Raw genomic sequence first — 22,458 nt, 5'->3', positions numbered from 1 at the left:
CCATAGGTGACTACAAGATATTGGATATAGTTCCCTGTGCTGTACAGTATAAACTTGTTGTTTATCTGTATTAGATAAAATTGACATATAACACTGTGTAAAGTGTAACTTTAAGGTGCACAGTGTGTTGATTTGATACATTTACATGTTGCATTACTGTCTTCCTAATGCACCCATTCCATCCCGTCACATAATTTCCATTTCTTTCTTGTGGTAAGAATATTTAAGATCTATTCTCTATTGGCAGCTTTCAAGTGTATAGTGCAACATTGTTATCTATAATCAGTACATTCTGGTCCCCAGAACTTACTCACCTTTTAACTGGAAGTTTGTACTTTTCGGCCAACATCGCCCATGTCCTCCACCCCCAGGCCCTGGCAACCACCAGTCCACTCTCTTGTTTCTATGAGTTCAGTAAGGGCCCCTTTCCCCCCATGAGTTCATAACAGATCAGAAAATAAATGAATACATATCTCCAAAGCAAACTGGCAACTGCTCTGAAGACAGGTTCAGCAATTTCCATGAAATAATTCTCTGGCCACAGCCAAGGTCACTGAATGATTTCTAAGTAAACCAACAAATTCCAGGAGGACTGGGGAGGCTGGAAGACCAGCCCTGCTGGCTTTACAGCTGAAGCGCCTGAACTTCGTGCAGAACCAGGACCAACAGATGTCTCAACTTAAGTCCCCAATTCTGTTCTCTCCACCACGTGGCACCACACTCTGTGGCTTCCCCAAATGAGGGGTTTCACCCAACTTGCCACATGCTTCCTAAGTAATTCAGTAGCCAAACATGTCCCTGGTAACAATTTCTACTTCTAACCCAATGGAAGGGAAGACTTCATATTCTTGACAGAGGCCCACCTTGAGCCTGCAGGATAAGATCTACATCCAAGAAACCTGGATACCAGGAAAGTCCACAGGAAATATAACTGAGGCTCCCTAGTGGGGGGAGGAGGTGCTGGCATCTAAAAGGAGGCCCAGGTTCAAGGACACCTGTTCCTGCCTGGACCCCTGATGGCCGCCTATCAGCTCTTGCCCCTTCTCAACCAGTCACATACTGCAGCTGGGCTGAGACCCTCAGTGTAGAACCTTCCAACGGCTTCCCTCTGCACTCAGAATAGTAACTAAATTCCTCACCAGGGCATTTGCACTGGCTCTGCTCCCTACCTGGATGGCTTCTCCCCAAACCTCATCCTTTTGGCCTCCATTTGTGTTACTTCCTCAGGGAAATGCCGTTGGTGGAGGCTAGACCTGTTGGTTAAATATGCATCCTGCACTTTTTCTGAACACTCAACACACATGTACAATTACCCATCCCAGATCCATCTTCTGCATGCGATTAGGAGATAGGCAGCCCCGTCTGAGTGATGCCCACTGTTCTTGCCCGAGACCAGGTATTTGTTGGATTTATGGCCTCATAAATGAATAAATGAGTAAGTGAATGAACGAATGAAGACTAAAGGGAGAGGACTGAGGGGATCAGGCCCCCTGAATTAATGACTCATCTGGAATTGCAGTATAAAGCAGGGAAGGAGTGGTGGAGTGGTGAGTTATCCCAGATGACTTAGGCAGAGATTAATAGGTCTGGAAGCAAGCCCGGGTGCGTCAAAGGCAGCCTCCTGGCCTCCTGCTGCTCCGAAGAACACTTACCTGCACCGTCTGTGTGGTTCTTACTGGCTGCGGTTTTCATCATTTTCTCGCTGAATAAAAGAAAAAGAGAGTCATCTCTCCCGTCTCTGAAATGCCTTTTCCCCCTTTCCACCCACTATTCTAAGCGATCAGCAGCAGCTAGTGATGGGATTAAGCAATGAAGATATTTCAGCATCAGCACCACTAGTGGCCAGGATGGAAGAGGCTTCCCCGGTGTGCAGCTGACACCGCTGGTGGAATGCAGCTGAGGCGCACTCGTAACCTTCAGATGATGGAGGATGTGGAGATGCGTGGATGGAGGGTGCAGCCACTGCGCAGTGGTCCACGAAGCCACATGCACTGGGAAGCCCATTACCCTTCTTGGGCCAAAGTGTTACCTTCGACCAAGAATTACCAGAAACAAACAGACAGACAAACAAACCATGATTCATAGAGATGTGGATATTTTCAGCCTTGAAATGATTATGAGAAAACGATTTGAATGAATGAATTATCTTAATAATTAAAGAGAAACAGATTGAATTATTTTGAATCAGCTTGCTTTCTTCTTTTTTTACCTAGACGCATCTTTGCTATTACTTGTAAGGGGCCCTTTAAAAAGCGCAGACTGAACAAGGCCAGTTAAACTGGCAATCTGTTTCTCCATGGCTTGCATCCTCTCTCTGTAAAACAAGAGAATTGTTTGTTAAAGCTCTGTTGACTTTCAGACTGGTCTGTCTAGGTGAACGATCATCTGAAGGTTATAAAGGGTTCCACCTAGGAGGCCACCAAAGTTCACCCCAACTTGGCTTGGGGAAGCTACAGAGGCTGCAAATCCATGCTGAGCTCAAGATTTGATGATCAGAGTTTAGTATTAACCCGGTGATCTCACTAAAGACACTGGACAGACCAGCAGATGCCACGTGGAAAACAGAAAAGCTTCTCCCTTGGAAGTAATTCTTTGTGCATCTTTGTGTTTTTGAGCCTTTCTGCCCTGCTTTTGCTGTTTGACCCCTGCACCAGCGGGGTCCTAGGCCAGCGAGGGCCCCATGGCAAACACTTCTGAGCTGCAGTACCCCCCACAGCTGGGAGGCTGCTGACCGATTTTGATGTAAAGGATGGAGACGTTCGTTGTATGTATAGAGCAAAACTTGTTTGACCGCCCAAGAGCAACACAAGTGGATGTCTCTTTAAGAGCACAAAGAAGTAGGGTTGAAATCAATCTTACTTGAGGGTAAAGGGTATTCAAACCCATGTCATGGGAACCTGGGGCTTTTTCAGGATGAAGCAGAAAACAAATGCCCCTAACAACTTGGTTATTTCAAGCCATGCATGAAAACTCTTCCCAATTTTTAAATTATGCACACAGACACCACGCCTGTCTGGTCAGGGCTCTCTAATGCTACACACGCTTTATCTGGCTTTTGAAACAGGCTCACACTTTCGGGCCTCAGTCAATGGCAGTGTCATGGAACCATTCCTGTTATTTGTAACACATCATAAAATCACCACAACAGACTGACCTCTGCTAAGTGCAAAGGTCAGGACACACATCGTGGCACGTGAATTCAGTTATCCTCACTTGGTAGTTTAAGGCAATAAAAGAAGAGGGGAGAACAGTCAGAACAGTGTGGACGCCTGAATTACCATTGGATCCCATCAGCAAGTGTCTAGTCTGAGCCTGAGACAGAGAAGGGACACCACTCATCACTGGGGGGGGGGGTGTCCTCTATCCCATTGGCCTCTTGCAGTGGGAGCAAGTGACACTTTCTGTGCTACACTCAGCAAATTCAGACATTGTGGCTTTTAAATATAAGCCAACTACTTTATCTGGGGCCCCGTGAAAAAAAATCATGGTGGCCTGTTCTTTCACTAGAAAAAAATAATGGGCTATGGGTTATGTTGGATTTCATGAGAGATGCTGTATCTGTATCTTGAACTTCATGGCAATCAAGAGCATTTTCAAGGGTAATTTTGTTCATACACAACTTACTGGGCTTTGCGTTTTGCCTTGGGAATATAACCTTTAGTGCCATAGAAAACATTCAGATTAATTTCCAAATGATAAGCTTCTGATTCCAGAGTTCTATGCATTTTCTTTAGTTTAACATGGATGGTTCTGTCACAATGTGGGGTTTCCTGGATGGAAGTCATGCAGTCTGGAGAGTGGAAGTTTGTAAACCCACCGGGTGCGGGGGGCAGAATAACTATTTATAATATGATCTCTTTGTTCTAATAGTGAGGAAAGAAGAAATCTCAAATAGTAAGACTATCTTTGCATCTATCCAGAGTGACTTTCCAAGGGTTTCCAGGCATAGCAGTGAATGCTAAACCTGAGCTATAGCGCATTTTCAGTCATACCTGTGTTCTGGGCATCCTGTTGGCCATAAAGCAGAGCGTGTGTCAAGAGAAAAACTAGTAAGAAATTCCACTCAGGAAAGCAGGTTAGTAAACACCCATTGGAGATCCCAATTTTGTCAGACCCGAGTTGCAACGGCACCTGAGAAATGATGGGGTGGTGGCTGATCACGCCACCCGCCACGCAGGAGGTGGACTCACACAAATGGGTTCCTGGGGAGTGGTTGGCATCTGAGGGGACCTGCTGAGTTCTGGTGGATGCTGTCGAGGGCCCCTACTCTTCCCACAGTTGTGCTGGAAGCCAAACTCATGACACTAAGAGTGGGGTCCTTCAGAGCTCCCTTGAGATGTATTTAGTTTATCGCTCTTACTCAATCCTAGGCAAACATAAAGGGTTTCTTTTCTTTTATAGTGGCAGGACATTCTTAGGGTCTAGACAGCTCTGGTTTGGAATGGGTTCTGTGAAGCTGGAGTGTAGGACAGGAAGGTTAACTACACTCAGGGGACGATAATATCAAGAAATGTAAGCAATAGGCAAGTCTACGGTTCTAAGCAAAGTCTGGTAGGAGAGAAATGGCAGGATGGATTCCAGCACTGGCCTAGGCACAGTCCTAATCAGGGCAAAGTCAGTGTTCTTTCTGGTCCCTCTCTGGTTACCACCTTTCATTACCTGGTCTAGCAAAGGAGGGCAGCAGCATTAAAAACTGCAACAAAGCACCTGCATCATTCCAAATTCAAGACATTGATCTTAAATGGATTCATCACCGTAGTGAGAACTGCAGAATGGTCCAGCACAGACTGGTGCATCCACAGGGCTTCCTATGTATCTATGGCATCCTTCAAGGCTCACTAGGTACTTGGCTTCCCCTAGACAATGGTTTTAGGATGTAGAGAAAGAAAACCTCCAAATGCCACCCATTCTCCTTACTCCCCAGGGATGATGTGAATGTAGCTGCAGAACTACCAGGGATGAGGGTTCAGATGCTTTCAAGCAAAAGCCCTGCATTCAGTCCAGGTATCTACACATTTGCTTCTCCTTTTTGTATCTGTGATGACAGGGACGGATGCTTCTTGGGTGGCTTCCTCCAGGCTGTGTCACCAGTGGGGCCACCAGGAAGGAGACATGATCTGTTAGAACCTCGAGAGTTCAGTGTACTTAAGCTTGATGGTCAAGGGGGAGCAATTCTCTCCCCCTGCCCAGAAAAAAGTGTCTGCCCCAGGTGCCGCACACATGGATTGCACATATGTGTACAACAGCTTGGCCAAGACCTCTTCACGAAAATACAATTCTTTTGACACATGATAATGAGAAAAGTTTTTCCCTCCTGTTTAATCGTCAGAGTGTTTCTGGTTTCAGGATTCATTTGCGGGAGATTATCTGATTTATAAATTCATAAATAAGATTGTCTTTCCATTTCATGGTTGGTAATCTGGAAACAATTTTATGGTTTAACTAAATTACAGCAACTGGAAACTTACGCAGGCTTCTCCCATGATGAAATGTTATGAAGTACATTTTAATGTGAAAGGGGAAAAAAAGAGGAATGCAGTGGAAGAAGAGAAATTAAAACGACCCTGTCATTTTATTGCATTGGCAATTTTGTACGATAATCACCAGAATATTAAAGATGTTTAGGTTCATTCTTGCCAATATTGCTTGGTTTAAGGTATTCTAGGGCTGGTATGATTATTGTTGAAAAGATAGTTTGAAAATGATTTCATAAACCATTTTATATCGTTCCATAAACCACATTTATGTGATTAGTATGTATGGTTAACTAGTCATTTAGTGTTATAAGTCAGCCTGGCTGAATGAATCTTCTCGGGGCCCAAGCATAATATTAATAAAAATTCAAATCCAATCCAGAGAAAGTGCTGATCCCGGGATTAAATTCCTGCTGCTACAAGCAGCTTGCTGGTGAGCCCGTGTGTCTGCGATCACGAAGCACCACCCAGGCTGCTCCTGGCCTGCGCTCTGCCCGCGCAGTCCAGGGAAGGAAGAAACAAATCTGCATTTGGGGGGCTGTTTTTAGCCAGTAACTCTCTGTATACACCTTCTTGATTCAAGTTTTCACCTTCAGCATTTCTTGACTGGGTACTTGTCTTTGGACTGACCGAGGCCTCATTAAGCCTGAATTAAGTCTTTATCATTGTGGATCTAAGGAAATTAATGGCTCTTAAAAGGCAGGCATGAGGTTGGTAATTCCCCTATAATGAATCCCAAGGAAGTGCTGGGAGCTGGCTGAAAACAGCCAACCTAGCTGACAGGATTAGGCGCCCCGTCTGCATTCACCTTCCTAACCAGTTACTAACTTTGGAACCCAGTGGTGCGGGATAGTCAGTAACAACTGTAGTGACCGGGCTGGCATTCTGAGAGGACTTACTCGGTCCGCCATTCACTTCTAGCTCTAATATTTTGTGATTTTTCCCAGTTCCTGCTCTCCCTCTGGAAAGCAGTCAATGGTCAAGGGTCATCAACAAACATTTCTGAGCACTGCACACATGCTAGAGATGCCATGCAGGCCGCTGTGGACACAGCAGTGAATAAAGTATCATTACCCTTAAGCTGTGCCTTCCTTTCACAAAGCCTTTTTTTTTTTTTTTTTCTGAGCGCAATCTAAGTGAACTAAGACCCTTTTGTCTTGGCAGTGCCAAAGGCGTTTTCCAGAACTGAACAGTGAACAGGTTTAAAGCTAGGCTATACCCTTATTTGCTCATGCCCTGATTCTTGGGTATGAGGGGAAAAACCCAGAGTAATTAAAGACACTGTTTTTAGATGAGTTCAACAGAACACTGGAATTCAGATGATCTGAATTTGTGGTAAAGCTTTAAATAGGACTGTGAGCCCTGAACGTTCTATTTTTGCCCAATGTTAACCTATTGGGGAAAGAGCTGTGTAACTAAAGACATTCTTCCAAAAATGCCCAATAAATTTAACTTGTCATTGAAACATCTAGACATATTGAGGAAATAGTAATGGAGTTGGTGGTAACTGCAGTACACCTACAATGCCACCTACCTCTAAGTGTTTCGTAGGCATCAACACCATCCTGCTACTACTGCATGCTCTTTCGGGATAATGACCCATCTTGCGCTTTTCCTTGCATTCTCAGTCCTTAGGTGAGGACTGGGCACACACAGGGTCATGATGGAGTATCATTTATAACCCTGACCTCGAAGGCAGCTACCTCTCCCGTTGCCCTCTGCTCATGAAGAATGAGACGGCGGATGTTCTATCTTCCCTTAGCCACTTCAGTCCGTCATCTGTCCACCCGCTCAACACCTCCCCTGCTTCTGAGTATGAATTACTCATCCTTAAATTCCCCTACCAGCATCCAGGAAATCCCCTCACATCCTTGGATGACTTCAGCGCAGGAAGCTGGCCTCCTGTCCACCACACCCCAGTCCATCACCCTTTGTAGCTTCAACATCCTCCCTGATAACCCTTTCAAACATTCGGCATCATAGATCCTCAAACCCTTCTTCAGACATATGCTGACCTTAAATTCTTACTTGATATGGTAAAAACATTCTAGATCGGAAACACCACATTCCTCTTGAAGTATAGAAAACTTTGGCTGTCTTCCATCCCTTATTCACACAAACCAGCTCTTTGCCTGCCTGCTGGCCTGACTCCCTTCATCCCCGGCCATCAATACTATCTGGAAATTCATTTTAGTTTTCTTGCTCCTGACCCGGTGGACCCCACACGTGTTCTCCACTGTCTTGGCTTATTCTCTGGCTTCCAGCCTCTTTCTCCCCCTTGCTGTTCCTCGGCTGGCCTGACTCTGCTCCCGACTGAGGAAGGGAAGAGGTGAGAAGAAATGGTCCTCATGTCCCTTCTATTTCTTCCCCCATCATTTCCTTTGGTGACACTTTAAGGAGATAGAGTGGGGAACCCTCTCATCAGGCAACCAAGTTTTCCCGAAGTCAGGGAAGAGGCAAAGCCCAAACCAAAGGAGTCTGTCTGGAATGGTCAGCATTTTAGTTATGATCCAGGAAGACAGACACATTAAATGATACCCATGAGGAAAGAGGCAAAAAAGGAGCTTCATTTATAAGGATATAAAATTTTAAAAAAGCGATTCCTACTCTTTCTTCATAAATTCACCAAGACACTGAGAGAAGGAAAATTTATACTGAGATGTGAAGAGAAATACCACAGAGATGACGACATTTCTCGGAATAAGGAATTCTTCACATAGTAACGACCAGTGCGTTCACCCAGAGCACCTCAGCTGATGTCTGATTCCCAGCAACTTCAGTTCAACAGTCACTGCTGAGGGTGGGCACGTGATAGCAACGGAGGGGAGATGCTGCCAGGGTCTCTGTCCTTGACCTCGGGCTGAGATGATGGAGCTTGGATGCGCACAGGAGGCGGGATTCTGCGGGGGTGGGGCACGTGCTCTCCGGGGTCAATTGCCCCTGGATGCCGGAGCCAGAGCAGTCAGCGGGTGAAAAGCAAGTCCTCCTAAAAGGAGACTTGTGAGCGGGGCGGAGGGGGATGGCAGGATCTCGCTGGAGGGAGAAGGGGAAGGAGGAGGGGAGAATGGAGTTCTAAGCAAGGAGAGTTCTAGGCAAGAGCAGAAGCATTAGACTGAGGAAGAGTCAATGAAAGTCAGAGCCCCAGGCCAGGAATTAACTCAGGCTTGTGCTCTGACTCCATTACTTACAGTGAGGGGAACGTTCTTTCATCCATTAATTCAATAGATGTTTACTGAGCACTTCCTGTGTATCCAGCAGTGTTTGGGTGCTGGGGATGGAAGTGAACAAGCAGACAGAAATCCTTGCACACGAGGAGGTTACGCCCTACTGATAATGTGCAGAATGAATAATTAACCTTGGACACTAATGTCAAGAAGGAGAACAACAAAAGCCAGAAGGGAGATAGGAAGGGGATTTAAGATGTTAGATGGGGTGACCAGAGGGGACCTCACTGAGAAAGTGATTTTTGAATAAAGGCCCATTGGAAGATACGGAGCAAGCCATGTGTATTATCTGGAGGAATGTTCCAGGCTGTGGGAGGAGCAGATACACGCGTCCAAGGCAGGAGCATGCTTGGCTGGGCTGGGGAGCAGCTGGGGGCCAGTGTGCCTGGAGTGGAGTTAATGAAGGTGTCAGAAAGGCAGCAGAGGGCCAACCTCGTCAGGGATTATGGGGGCGGGGGTCATACAGTTTACCTTCCAAACCAGGGTACTTTTGAAAGTGAAAGGAGGAGCTACTGATTATTGCAGAAGGACGCAGAGATGAACTGGAGTCATCCCAGTCCAACTGGGAAGTCCATTCTCCCCACCTGTAGGTCATTTTAGGAGGCTCTGGCTTTGACCCTGATGTGGTGGGAGTCACCGTGGAGATGTGAGCAAGGAGGGACACCAAGGGGCCAGCATTTTAACCAGATCACTCTGGCTTCTCTGCTGAGAACAGACAGCAGGTGGGCAGGGACAGAGTGGGGAGACTACAGAGGAGGCCATGGCGGCAGAACAGGTGAGAGCTGTCGTGGCTGGGCCAGTGTGGTGGCCGTGAGGTTGAGAGCAATAGCGGGAGTTGGGGCATCTCTGGGCAGAGAGCTGATAGCGTTCTCGGGTGTCCAGTGTTGGGTGGGAGAGACAGTATCAACGAGACACCAAGGCTTTCGGCCTGAGTGACGGATGCAAGAAGCTGTCACACTTGAGATGGGAAGACCGGAGTTCCTTTTGGACATGCCGAGCTGACCAACAGACATCCGAGGGGACACCCAAATCAGCGTGACAAACCATGTCTCCGAGCCTCAGTGTCCTCCACTGTCAAACTAGGGTAGCAGCCGCCTTACCTGCCCCACTGGGCTGTCCTCCTGCAGGGACGCGGGCCAAGGGGGCAGAGGAGCAAACACCTGTCCCATCACATGACAACCTGCAACACGTATGGACGCAGAAGGTTTCCTTTGATCCCTTCAACTTCATTCATTCAACGACTGTTTTTCTGGCATTGATTATCCCAGGCACAGTTCTCACTGCTGGGGACAGTGCGGTGACTAAAACAGCGGTCTTTTCCTAGTGGAACTTACATCCCGGGGGTGAGGATAAAGGTATGACAAAATAAGTAAAAAAAAAAAAAGGGGGGGGGAGTCTATATGTAAATATATAAATATACGCGTATTGTTTGTTTATATTACTTGTAATATATTAATTATACCATTATGTGTGAGTGCGTAGGGGTGTGCTTAGGGGTGTGTGTGTGTGTGCGTGCAGGTGTTCCAAGTTCAAATACAATGGCTGGAAAAGGCCTCGCTGAGCTGATGGCCTTTGACCGGCGCCCTGCGGCTGGGCGGAGCCAGGCAGGCAGACGCGGGTGGGAGGGTGCACGAGGCAGGGCAGGCGCAGACGCAAAACCCCGGAGGGAAGAAAGTCCCAGCAAGTTCAAACACAGGAAGCCAGCGAACGGGCCCATGGAGGGGATGGGAGAGGCTGAGTGAACTCGGCACACAGAGGAAACAGGGCCCGCCCCCGACGGCCCCCACCCCTAGTTAAACAGAGGTGCCCGTTCTCCCGACCCCACTCCCTGGTGGACACCGCACCTGAAATCCTGCCAGGCACAGAATTCTAGACTCACACAATTTTCTGGTTGGAGAGAACTTTTTAAAACCCCACAGTTTCCTTCCCACTCTGGTTTGATGATTTTGACTGAAGCAAAAAGAAAGGGGGGAAAAAAAGGCGTGGCCAGCCCTGCAGGTCGGGCAAAGCTTAGCCACCCCCGGGCCTGTGCCCCCGATGGGCATGATCACCGACTCCAACGCGCGGACGGGGTCCTGCCCAGCAGGGCAGCCGCACTGGGGGAAGCTCCAGGTTGCCTGGAATCTGTTTCACAACCTACTTTCCAGGCAGGCTGTTCCGGGTGAGACCAGAATGCAGTCCCGAGTCAACCACAAGGACGCGCAGTCCCCAAAGGGCCCGCACCCCGCTGGCTCCTCTGTGCAAAGGGGCTGTGGCTCCTGGGTGGTGTGTGCCAAAGGTCTTTTCTTAATGGAGAACTTCCCAGGTCACAAAGGGACTTCACACCTATTTTCACTTCAACAGAACCCTTGGGAAGTCCCAGCTGCCGTCTCCTGGTTACACCAGGGACGCTGAGGGTTATTCTTGAGGTAGGGTCTAAGGAAATGGCTGGTTGGCCTCCCCCTACCCCGCCCACCCAGTGCTCCCAGCATGGCTCTGGGCTCAGGGCTGCCTCCCTGTGACTCACCCACCGTCTGGGGTGAGGCCCTACTTCTGGGTGACGAGAGCCTTCTCTCCCCAGGGCAAGCCTATACACCCTGCCTTATGAAATCACCTACTTTGCATTTTCTTTCTCTTCCTTGAGGGCAATTTTTCATATTCCTGCTCTGGAAGTGACATCTCTCTCTCATTTTTTTCTTTGGTGCAGTTACAAACCAGTATGAATAGCTGTGTTTGTATTCTGGCGACCTGAATAGGGGCCTGCCATTTATCTCCCAAGGAGGCAATGTGGCGCAGGCTCCTGGGAGATGGTCTCTTACGTGACCCTCCCCTCCCACCTGCGTCTGATCTGGGAAATCTCAGGGGGGGACTCCAAAGAAATAGGGTAAAGACTCTCAGAAGGAAAGCATTTCCTATACCTGGCCTTTCTTTCTTTTTTTAAAAAAGTGTGTCTTCTTAGAGACCTGTGCCTGCTGGAGGAGTGAAAATACACTCCCTTTAAAGACAAAAAAAAAAAAAAAAATCAAGACCGCATAATAGTGAAACATCATCTGACCAGAGGAGTGGCAGTCATCTGTCCTCTGGGAAATGTCCTGTGTGTTTCTCCTTCTAAAAGTCAGCAATTAAGAAACTGGATCCCTTCAGCTCTGAAGACGGACAGAGAGAGAGGAGGCATTACTGGCCCTGTAAGAGTCAATGCAGATGTTTTTAAGACCTGCAATTTTTTTGGAAAGTTTGAATTAATGCTTCACCCTGGCTATAATTTTGAATCACTTCATTCATGAAAAATAAAGTCCCTAATTCAAATAAGGACACGTGAAACCTCCGTGAACTCCGCCAGACAGCAGGTCAACTAACCACAAGAGCCACTGAATGGCCGGGACATCTCGACAGCCCAGGACCATCCAGCTGCTGGGCCGTCTGGGCACTTAGACGAGCCCCACCTTCAGGCTGGGCAGCAGCCACATTTGACTCTGCGGTGAGTTCATCTTGCCGATTTTCAAGGAGGCTCAACCTGTACCTGAACATCTATTCCTCTTCTCTTTGAAGAAAGAGGCTCCAGTCGGCAAGGAAAGGGGCTTGTCTGAATCTCACAGAATTTAGGTTACTCTGGTTGAGTTTTGGGTTTCAGGTCTAAGGCATTTGACAGCACCTCGTGAATATTCAAAGGAGATACAGGGGTGCATTTTAATTTCACTTAATTAGTGACAGATGATGGCCTTCCCATTTTAAGAAACTGGTGACAGACCTTGTGACAGTCATTCCACTGGTATTTCTGATGGACTATCCCTTGTGTAAAGAGAAGGGCTATGCTTCATAGCACGGCTATCAACCATAATCTTCATATTGGTTGAATATCATGTTTATCAAACAGCTCTGACTAAACTCAGCAGCCTAAGGAAAGACTAGCAAATATTATTTCACTATGAATTTATATTCCTATGAATGAAGTAGTAATTAATGTATCAGCACCAGTTTGATTTTGGAGACTGGCAAAACATGACATCTGGCTCTCATTTTTATAGGTAGCATAATGGTAGAAATATAGCAAATTTTGGAGAGAGATCAGTCTGTCTTTCCAAATGGCATCCTTTCATTCCATTATGTAAATTCCTTAAATTCGAGGCCAACTCAGCATTCTCATGAAAGCTCCCAGATCAGCCTTAGTTCAGGAAAGTACTCCCTTTTGTGAATTCACAGCAATTACTGTCTGTATCACTTCTTTGGAATTAGTTATGTACAAGCCGTCCCCAAATTATGGCAAGCTTGTGATTGAAAAGTTTTCTTCTACTTCCATTGTTTAGAACTTGGAATGAACTGTGGTTGGATTTCCAGCTGGCCCACGGAAGCCTCTTCAACCTACAGTGTATTGTTAGTCTGTTCATTGTTCCTCATTGTTTTCAAGGAAAACGTGTCCTGACTTTCCAGCTGAACTTGGAGATGCTGGGAACAGACCTCCCCCAGAGCTGCAGCCTCAGGGAAAGGCACTTTCCCCCTCAGTGGCTTGCATGGCCTCCTCCCTTCTCTCCGCTTCGCCAGGAGACACTGCCATTCCTAGGGTGACAAGAGCACCCTTGGGCATCACCTAAGAATGAAATCTTATTGTGGTTGTTCCTGAAAAGCAGTGGTTTAGTAAGCATTTCGTAGCTCAGAAGCCTCCTGTCCTTTAACCGCAGCATCGCTTACACGTTCGCATCATGCCTTTAATGTTTTATGACTGTCTTCCCAGTTTATATTCCTTGCAGGTGGGGACACATCAAAGTTTCTTTGTATCCTGCAAAGCATCCAGTCCACAGCTAAGCACATAAAGAGGAGCTCAATAAACACTCATTGATCCCTAATTAGAGCTACACGGGAAAGCAATTCAGACACCAGCTGCGTCAGTCAGGCACCGTTAGGCATCAAAACAGGCATCTGATAACCTAATAATTTCAGCTCTACCTGGCTAAGTGTCCTTAGCATCCACCATACAGCTCAGGTGCAATTTTAAAGAGACGCCATTAAGTTGGGGGCTAGGGCTCAGGGGTAGAGCGCGTCCTTGGCGTGCACCAGGTCCTGGGTTCAATCCCCAGTCCCTTCATTAAGGAAAAAAAAAAGCCTTATCCTGGCTTGTCTCTTTGCTCCTGGACCCAAGAAAATGTGCAACACACCCCCTCCTTCCGAAATGGATTTAAAAGTGGCTTTGATATTCTCAACATTGTAACTGGAATCTTTAACCCCAGCTAATTCCATCCTCTGTGCACTTACTTATGTTTCCCACCCACCCCCCACCTGCTTTATGTTCCCCCTGGTATTATATTTGACCATTTGTCTCTCTGCTCTGTCTGGCACAGTCCTTTGTCTGCACCATCTCTGTGTATTCACCTCTGGGTTTAGGAGCATTGGGTAGACTGCTTTGGTCAAAGTGGGAGCTCTCCAGCACTTTGTCTGTGCCAGGCACGGCACAAGGCACTTAATTGCAATGAGATGTTCCATCCTATGAGGTTGGTGTTACCAGTGTCTCTATTTTACAGAGGAGCAAATGGATGCAGAGCAAAACACAGTGATCTGTCAGTTTCCAATGGCTAGCAAGTGTCAGAACAGGGATTTGAACCTAGGCAATCTGGAACAACCAGGCGTGTTCATAAACACTGCACCTTACTGCCTCTCAATAAATGGCTGATCGCAGGCTGATTGAACCAAAGGTCCCAACAGCAAGTTCTAATAATAATGAAACTGCTTGATCAAGAGGTAAAGTAAAGGGCAGATTTGAGGTGATAATCATCAAGGCCCATGTTTTTGATTTGACAGCATTTGCTGACATCTAGAGACATCTTTGGTCATCACGACTGGAGTAGCATTTTAGGGGAGTTTGCTACTGGCCTTTGGTGCGGTAGAGGCTGGAGATGCTGTTCAACATCCCATGATGCACAGGACGGGCCACTGATATCAAGAGGCAGAAGTTAAGGAACTTTGCTCTAGAAAGATCCCAAGTCTAACTACTTAGGAGATACCAGACATGGCTCACTTTTGATGATACGTTCAGGAAGAGGAAAAATTAACCATGCTCTTCCAATCATTCAGACTCATCTCACCAGTGGGATTTATGGCACAGTTTAGAGAATCTTCAAAGGTCTGCCAGTCACTGGGAACATTTTTTGAAATGACACAAATATGGATTTAGACTTTTACTCAGACAACGGGTAAACCAAGGCTGCACCCTATCCCTCAAAGGCACCAACATGGTAACACTTAATCCTCATAAAATGAGAAAGTGGTGTCAGATGATTAGGAACAGACCCAAGCTACCCGTGAGCATGCAGACTTCCTTCTGTGCACAGAAATTTTCTTCCCCCTTCTTTCTGAGAAAATCTGTGATGCCTTAGAAATCATAGCAGATCTCGTGTGGTTTCTCTTCCTCCAGATACAGGTGCTCCGATGGGGCAAGCATTTGCTCCATGTGGATTCTTGACTTTTTTTTTGTTGAATTGAGCTACTGCAGGTGCAGAATAGTGTAAAAAATATGATCTCAGTTCAAGTTTACCATGTCTTGAAAAATACAACATTAGGAGGACTCTGTTATACATTTGGAAGGAGAGCTATTAGTCACTTTGCAATGAGCACCCTCGAATTTCGAGTGTTATTTTGATGGAGACGGTTCACACATTATATGAGCTAAACTATAAACAGAAAAGAGCAAAACATAAATGTCCTAGAGTTTTACAATTCTTAAGGGCTGTTTTATGTTCCATGGATAGGGATAACGATGCTGTTTAATGAAGTAATTTTATAACCTAGAGAAGACAGAGCCTCCTGCCTTAAGTCATCTGCCACACACCATCTCCTTCGAGAACAGCCTCACAGTCACAGGGACCCATGCTTTTCTTGGAGTCCTTGTTGAAAGGAAATCATCCGGGTAAAACCACCTCACTGCTCAAGATCATTTTCTTTCTAGAATCTTGGAGGTGAGAATTACAGTCGGCCCGCCATATCCGAGGGTTTTGCTTCCCCAGATTGAACCAACTGCAGATCGACTTGAGCATCCTTGGGTTTGAGTACCCACGGGGGCTCCTGGAATCAATCACCTATGGATACCAAGGGAATAACTGTACCATCCTGTACTGTGCTGAAGGTCAGAGCAGTTGTAACCTGCTCTTCTACCCCAAAGTCCTTGGCCACCTTAGGAGGAGAATGCCACCATCATATATGTTCTACACTAGCTTTTCCAGATCTCCTATATATAACCTGTCATCACTAGATGCTTTGTGGAAGTATCTTCATAAGAAAGGAGATGCCAGATTAATTAAATCAAGGCACATATGAACTAAGTTCAAGAATCAAGATGAAATTACTTTGTCTTTAGCTCATTTTCAAGTCAATAGAACTGTTATATAAACTCATGTTAAAAAAAAAAAAGCTGCCTTTGGAAGTTTCCTGAGTACAGATAAGAAAGAAAAAATTTCTCTCTGATTTCGAACATCCCACTGTTATTGGGCTACTTCATAGAAGTGGTTTTCTGAAGACTATGTGAATCCAGCAATCCCCAGAAAGGAATCATGTCTATAGATTTCTCAGTCACCCTCCTGTGTTTTTGTAGCTTCACATCTTAGATGTAAAATTTCACGAGAGTTTTATATGCAAGAAAAGCACTCACAGATTTATTTGCTTTTTAATATAATGAAACTGCAAAAGAAATTGGTTTGGTGCTTTATTCCTGAAGTTTATTTTTGACCCTGTATTCCTAAAGTTGAGACTTTTAGGAGTTGAAGACTTTTAAAAATACTTGTACAGATTACATATATCTAAAATAACACCACAGCATAGGTGTAACAATGGACTATAATTTTGTGCTAGAGTAATTGTTTCTGGCGTTCTTGTTTTTAAAAATTTTCTTTCACATGGTGCTCACATTCATTTTCTTTTCAAAATAAAATCTACAAAGAATGTTCTCTTCTTTCTTCCCCTATTTCTGCATAATTGTGCTAATATATTAGCGAGGGCAGTTACATTTTAAATGACATGTATATATTTAGCAGCATAATTATGCAAATTCGACCATGTTTATGATTGTAAATGTCTTTTCGGAGCAGCTACTTAGCATCTAGTCCTGGCTGAAATGCTTAGAATTCACTCCTGAATTCGCTTCTCTGCTGGGTGAAGGCAGGGCTAATAGTTCTCACTCACCAGGAAGAACACTGCACGGTGTGGGAAAGGGTATGGATTCCTTAAAGCACCTGGACATTCTATCTCACTTACTGGCTTTGTGACCTTGGACGAGTTACTTAACCTCTCTGAGCTCAGTTTCTGCATCTGTAAAATAGGGATGATGACAGTATGGATTCACTGGGTTGTCATGATGGGTTACAGCATATGATGTATAGAAACTGCTTTGTGTTGTGTTTGGCCCATAAACAACTCTCAATAAATGACAGTGTCATTCTTCTTCTTATAATATTACCCAGTATTACTCAGCAGTGCCACATTTCAGCCTAGTCATCAAGCAGTCTAAAAGAGTGCAGAACTGTAGTGGAAGATGGCGAGTGGGGCATTTCTTACTTTGTTCCACATTCTGACCTGTCCAGGTAACAATGCGGTGGTGGGTGGGAGTGCTGAGAGCAAAATGTCCAGACTTAAGTTCCTTTTACTAGAGAATCATTCTTTTTTTTAAATTGAAGTATATTTCATTTACCATGTCGTGCTACTTTCTGGTGTACAGCATAGTGATTCAGTTATGCATACATATACATTCTTTTTTAAAAAATATTTTATTTACTTAATTTTTGTTTTGGAGGGTAATTAGGTTTATTTACTTATTTATTTCAGTGGAGGGACTGGGGATTGAACCCAGGACCTAGTGCATGCTAAGCATGTACTCTACCACTGAGCTATACCCTCTCCCCCATACATATATTTTCCTTTTCATTATACACTATTACAAGATATTTATATAGTTCCCTGAATATAGTTCCCAGGGCTATACATTAGGACCTTGTTATCTGTTTTATATATAGTAGTTTGTATCTGCTAATCCCCAAATCCTAATTTATCCCTCCCCCTCCTCCTTTCCCCTTTAGTAATTAGAAGTTTGTTTTCTATGTCTGTGAGTCTGTGTCTGTTTAATAAATAAGGTCATTTGTGTCACATTTTTAGATTCCACATATAAGTGATATCATATGATATTTCTCTTTCTCTTCCTGACTTTTACTTCACTTACTGTGATATTCTCTAGGACCATCCATGTTGCTGCCAGTGGCATTATTTCATTCTTTTTTATGGCTGAGTAGTATTCCCCTGTAAATATATACAACTTCTTTATCCAATCATCTATCATGGACATTTAGGTTGTTTCCGTGTCTTGGCTATTGTAAGCAGTGCTGCTGTGAACACTGGGGTGCATGTGCCTTTTCAAATTATAGTTTTCCCTGAATATATGCCCAGGAATGGGGAGAATCACTCTTTATATACTTTTGTCATGTGCCTGGGTTGAATTAGTGGGGATGTTTAGATGTTTCAGTAACAGAAACTCTAAATGTAGAGAAGTGTGTGTGTGTGTGTGTGTGTGTCCATCTGTCTGTCTGTCTGTCTAGGGCTGCTGGAGAAGGGAAGCTAACCTATCTGTGTATACACACACACCCCAGTTCCACCAACTCCATCCTCTGGAGATAACCTGATGAACAGGTGAGGAAACACCTCTGCAAGATGTGAGATAAAATTCAACCTCTGCTATTTCACATTTACAGGAACGAAAAAAAATCAAAAATGTAAAATTATATTCCAAATTACAACCAAACAAGTAACCAAATTACAACCATACGTCAGAATATGGTAGTGGTCATGACAGTATATTTTAGGTGAGCATTAATCTTTTTAGTCACTTTTCAAATACTCATTATTCTAGAAATAAGATAATTTGGATTTTCTAAAAGGAGTTTCTAACACGTAAGACAGAAATCCACAGCATTTTCTGAGCCTCAGTAGAACACAGAAAACTCCAAGGAAGCAGAGGCTTCGAAAAAATACTGATGCTGCTTCAGGCTAAAATTCTTCAAGACTCTGACCTGGGAGCAGTACAGAGGTGACCACACGTCAGCAGAGGGTCCTTCATTTTGGTCCCGCCCATAACCCTATCCTGGGAACTGTGTTCAATGATGTTCAGTTACAGACACGTGGGAACATACATCAAGCTCACATGACAATGAACTAGGTGCTAAGGGAGAAGCCAGACACCATCATTGGCCAAAATGTGCCATCGTTGGCCAACAAGGTGTGAATGGCTTAATGTGCTACAAGGTGGAATCAAGCTCACAATCCACTTCTACCCACAAGGTGGGTAGGCATGGGGGTCGGCAGGGATGGCAGGGAGGATGGATTCTGGCCCTGGAGATGGAGAGTTTTTATTGTTCCCTGGACTAAATTCTTATGACTCGAAGTCCCACCCTATCAGTGACAGGCATGTCCCAACCAGCCCTGCACAGCCCACTGCAGCGGAAGCTGCACCCTTTCTTAGAAGCACAGGGTGCAGGCTTCCTCCCCTTAAGGCACGTCTTGGGAGAGTTCCTCTATTTGCTCCAATGAGCCTCAGTATTCATTCCACACCCTCAGCTTTCTATGGTCACAAGAAGCATCTTTTTCTTTGATTCTTAGAATTTCACTTCCTAGGGACTTCAGAAAGGAGAGAATGAACACCGTTTTCTGATTGTTAAATTTTTAAGTCCTGCATAATCCAGCCAGTCACTGTTGCTGGCTGGTTTGTTTGTTTTTCAGCTGTGTGAGAGGGTTACAATTTGTTGGTGCATTAATGGTCCCTAAACTTCCACATTTCTTTGCCTTCCACCTTCCTGGAATCTTTCTTCTGTGACTGTGGCCCCTTCATGATAATGTTCTGCCAGTGAGGACAGAGCTTTCTGATTTGTGTGATAAGGAAGATGGTAAGATATACAACTCACATTCCAGTCACAATTTTGGCCTTCCTTCTCATGACGCTATGTAATAGTAAGTGATATTATCATTTTTGGTGAGGAGGAGGGAGCAGCAGTTCCAATAAAGTACTGAGTGGCTGAATATCTGATTTGTGTTTTTCATGCCCCTTCTGAGTCCCTCTAGGACAACAGGCCAAATGCTTCACCTCTTTTCGACTCATTTCTTTGACTAGATTTTTGTGATTATAATTATTATGTTGGCTTTCTTCAACCAATTCAGGCCAGGGAAATTCCCTCTGCCAAAATTAGTTTTTCCCTGTAATAAACTACAATGAAAAAGAATAGGAAAAAGAACGTGTATGTGTATGTGTACGTGACCGAATCACTCTGATGTACACGAGAAACTAACACACATCATAAATCAACTACACTTCGACAAAAAAAAAATTAGCTTTTCTATTACTATATGAACTTTGGAGGGTTTTCAAGATGTAGTAGGCAGGTTCAGAGCTGGTAAATTATAAAAACATGTATATTAAAAAAGAAATTTAGGGGCAGGATATAGCTGAATGTTAGAGTATGTGGTTAGCATGCAAAAGGTCCTGGGTTCAATCTCCAGTACCTCCATTAAAAAATAATAAATAAATAAACCTAAATACCCCCCAAAAATTAAAAAAAAAATTTAGATACCCAGAGTATCTCATTCACTAGAATAATTTTGCTGATCTCAGTACCACTCCCGAATGAGTATTACATCCACACCATTCTATTTTTATGCCAATTCACATTTTATCACCCTGGATGACAGACAATGACACCTTCTTTCCATTTCCCCAAAGCAGATGAGAAAACAAAAGGGCACTCTACAAGGAAAAACTCGAATTACCATTTCAAACAGTTAACCCTTGAACCACTCGCTCCTTACTTTCAGTGGGAGATCCATTACTATCAGCGCTGGACTGATTTGTCTGAATGGTTTCTGAAAAATCATAATTTTCCTCCGAATTACTCAGACTTACACGGATGATGATGCTGGTAGACCCACATTCTTGTTGGGGTGCCTGCCTACCTTTAGCCTGGTGACTGGCCAGCCTGACTTGACCACCAGATTTAGAAGGGCCTCTGATCCCATTGTTTCCACCCCCTCAGTGCCTGCAGGGCACACTGCTCCAGGTTAGTGCTCAGCTGACGCTATTCTCTTGGTGTGACTCCCACAGATCAGAACTCAACAACCCACATGTAGGTGTGGACCACCCTCGGCTCCCCCATCACCGCCTTACCTGGTGTCTCTGTCTTTGGGTATTGTAGCCGTGCTGTAAGCAAACACTTGCTTCTCAACAAGAGGAGGGCCGAGGTCCACCATCCCGGATAATCCTGGAGTGGCCCGGGGCTTTTCAATGTACACCAAGGCGCCTGGCTCCTTTTTGAAGGCCTGGCGGCTGGGCGAAACCCGGTCAGGCTGCATGGTGTGGGGCGGCCCCAGGGCGTTATGGTGAGCCTGCAGATCCACCATCCTCAGGTCACTGACTCGGTGAGGAGAGGCCGGGGGCGTTTTGGCGCCCAGAGTAGGCAAGTGGCTCTCTGGATATTTCCTTGATTTCTGCCTGTACAGTGACTGCTCCATGTGCATTTCCGCTTGCAAAGAGGGGTTGCAGTAAGCACTTGCGGACCGAATGGCTGTGCGGTGATACGCAATGATGTGGTCGGGGACATCCAGCGGGTGCCCGCCGTGCGAAGAGGCTATGCTCATCCGTCCCTCGTGATAAAGGTAGGGATCAGCATAGAATCCCTCGTTTCGGTACATGGCCATGTTCTTGCCGCTCAAGTCTTCATCCGGCTTTACGTCTCTCCTTTCCAGGATGGCGCTGGGGCTGGGGGAGATGGATCTGGAGACAGGCAGGCTGGAGAGTCTGTCCCTGGGGATGGTGGCGTTACCAGGAACAACCATGGGGCGGGTGCCCCCGTAAGGAATTCTGGATGGGGAGGGAGGCATGGAATGGGGCACAGGAGTGGACGGCGGAGAATTTGGAATGGCGTGGGGATGGATGGGCTGTGGGTCCGGGTCGAGAGGCACCCGGCCCATCTCCTCTGGCATAAACAATTTCTCTCTGCATCTGAAAATGAAAAGAGAAATTAGAAAATCTGCTTCGATATTCATGTTTTTAGAGACATCTTGGTGGGGCTTCTCTGATGAAGTAGGATGAATAGTGGCCTCTGTAAGACGTCCACACCCTAATCCCTGGAACCATGTTCCCTTACACAGCAATCGGACTTTGCAGGTGTCCTTTATTAAGGATGTTGAGATGGGAAGATTATCCTGGATTATCCAGGTGGGCCCAGTGTTGTCACAAGGATCCTTATACGTGAAAGAGGCAGAAGGGTCAGCATCACGGGAGATGTGATGACAGATGCAGAATCAGAGACATGGGAAGATGCTACACTGCTGACTCTGAAGAAGGAGGAGAGAGCCAGGAGCCAAGGAACACAGCAGCCCCAGAAGCTGGAAAAGGCAAGGAAAGGCATTCTCCCCAGAGCCTCCAGCGGGCGGGCAGCACTGCCAACACCTTGATACTGGCCGGTGAGACCCATTCTGGACTTCTGAACTCCACAACTGGAAAATAACAAATTTGTGGTGTCTTAAGCCACTGTGTTTGTGGTGATTTGTCACAGCAACCACAGAAATGAATGTCAGCCCCTGATAGAGGGCTGAACACTGGGGATTGTGAGGGAAAAAGACTGCAGGGGTTTAGATACTGAGGTCACAGCTTCTTAGAGACAAGAAGAAACTATGGGAGTCTTAATGTATCAAAAATGCTAAAATTAGGTTTTCTAAAGCTCATCCCAAGCACATTTTCCTGGTGTTAGCCCTGGAAAACAGATAGT

At 45.5% G+C, this 22,458-nt stretch overlaps 1 protein-coding gene across 1 annotated transcript in view; it reads right to left on the bottom strand.

Annotated features, from left to right (window-relative positions):
• KIAA1217 (KIAA1217 ortholog) overlaps positions 1 to 22,458 on the bottom strand; it is a 278,647-nt gene that overhangs the window by 39,629 nt on the left and 216,560 nt on the right. Inside the window, 4 exon segments of the mRNA XM_032474159.1 lie at positions 1,653 to 1,702; positions 2,210 to 2,314; positions 20,856 to 21,616; positions 21,618 to 21,689. Coding sequence (XP_032330050.1) covers positions 1,653 to 1,702; positions 2,210 to 2,314; positions 20,856 to 21,616; positions 21,618 to 21,689 — 988 coding nt within the window.

This window comes from Camelus ferus, chromosome 35 (assembly GCF_009834535.1).
Source record: "Camelus ferus isolate YT-003-E chromosome 35, BCGSAC_Cfer_1.0, whole genome shotgun sequence".
Taxonomy (NCBI): domain Eukaryota; kingdom Metazoa; phylum Chordata; class Mammalia; order Artiodactyla; family Camelidae; genus Camelus; species Camelus ferus.
This window is presented reverse-complemented; position numbering and strand designations above follow the sequence as displayed.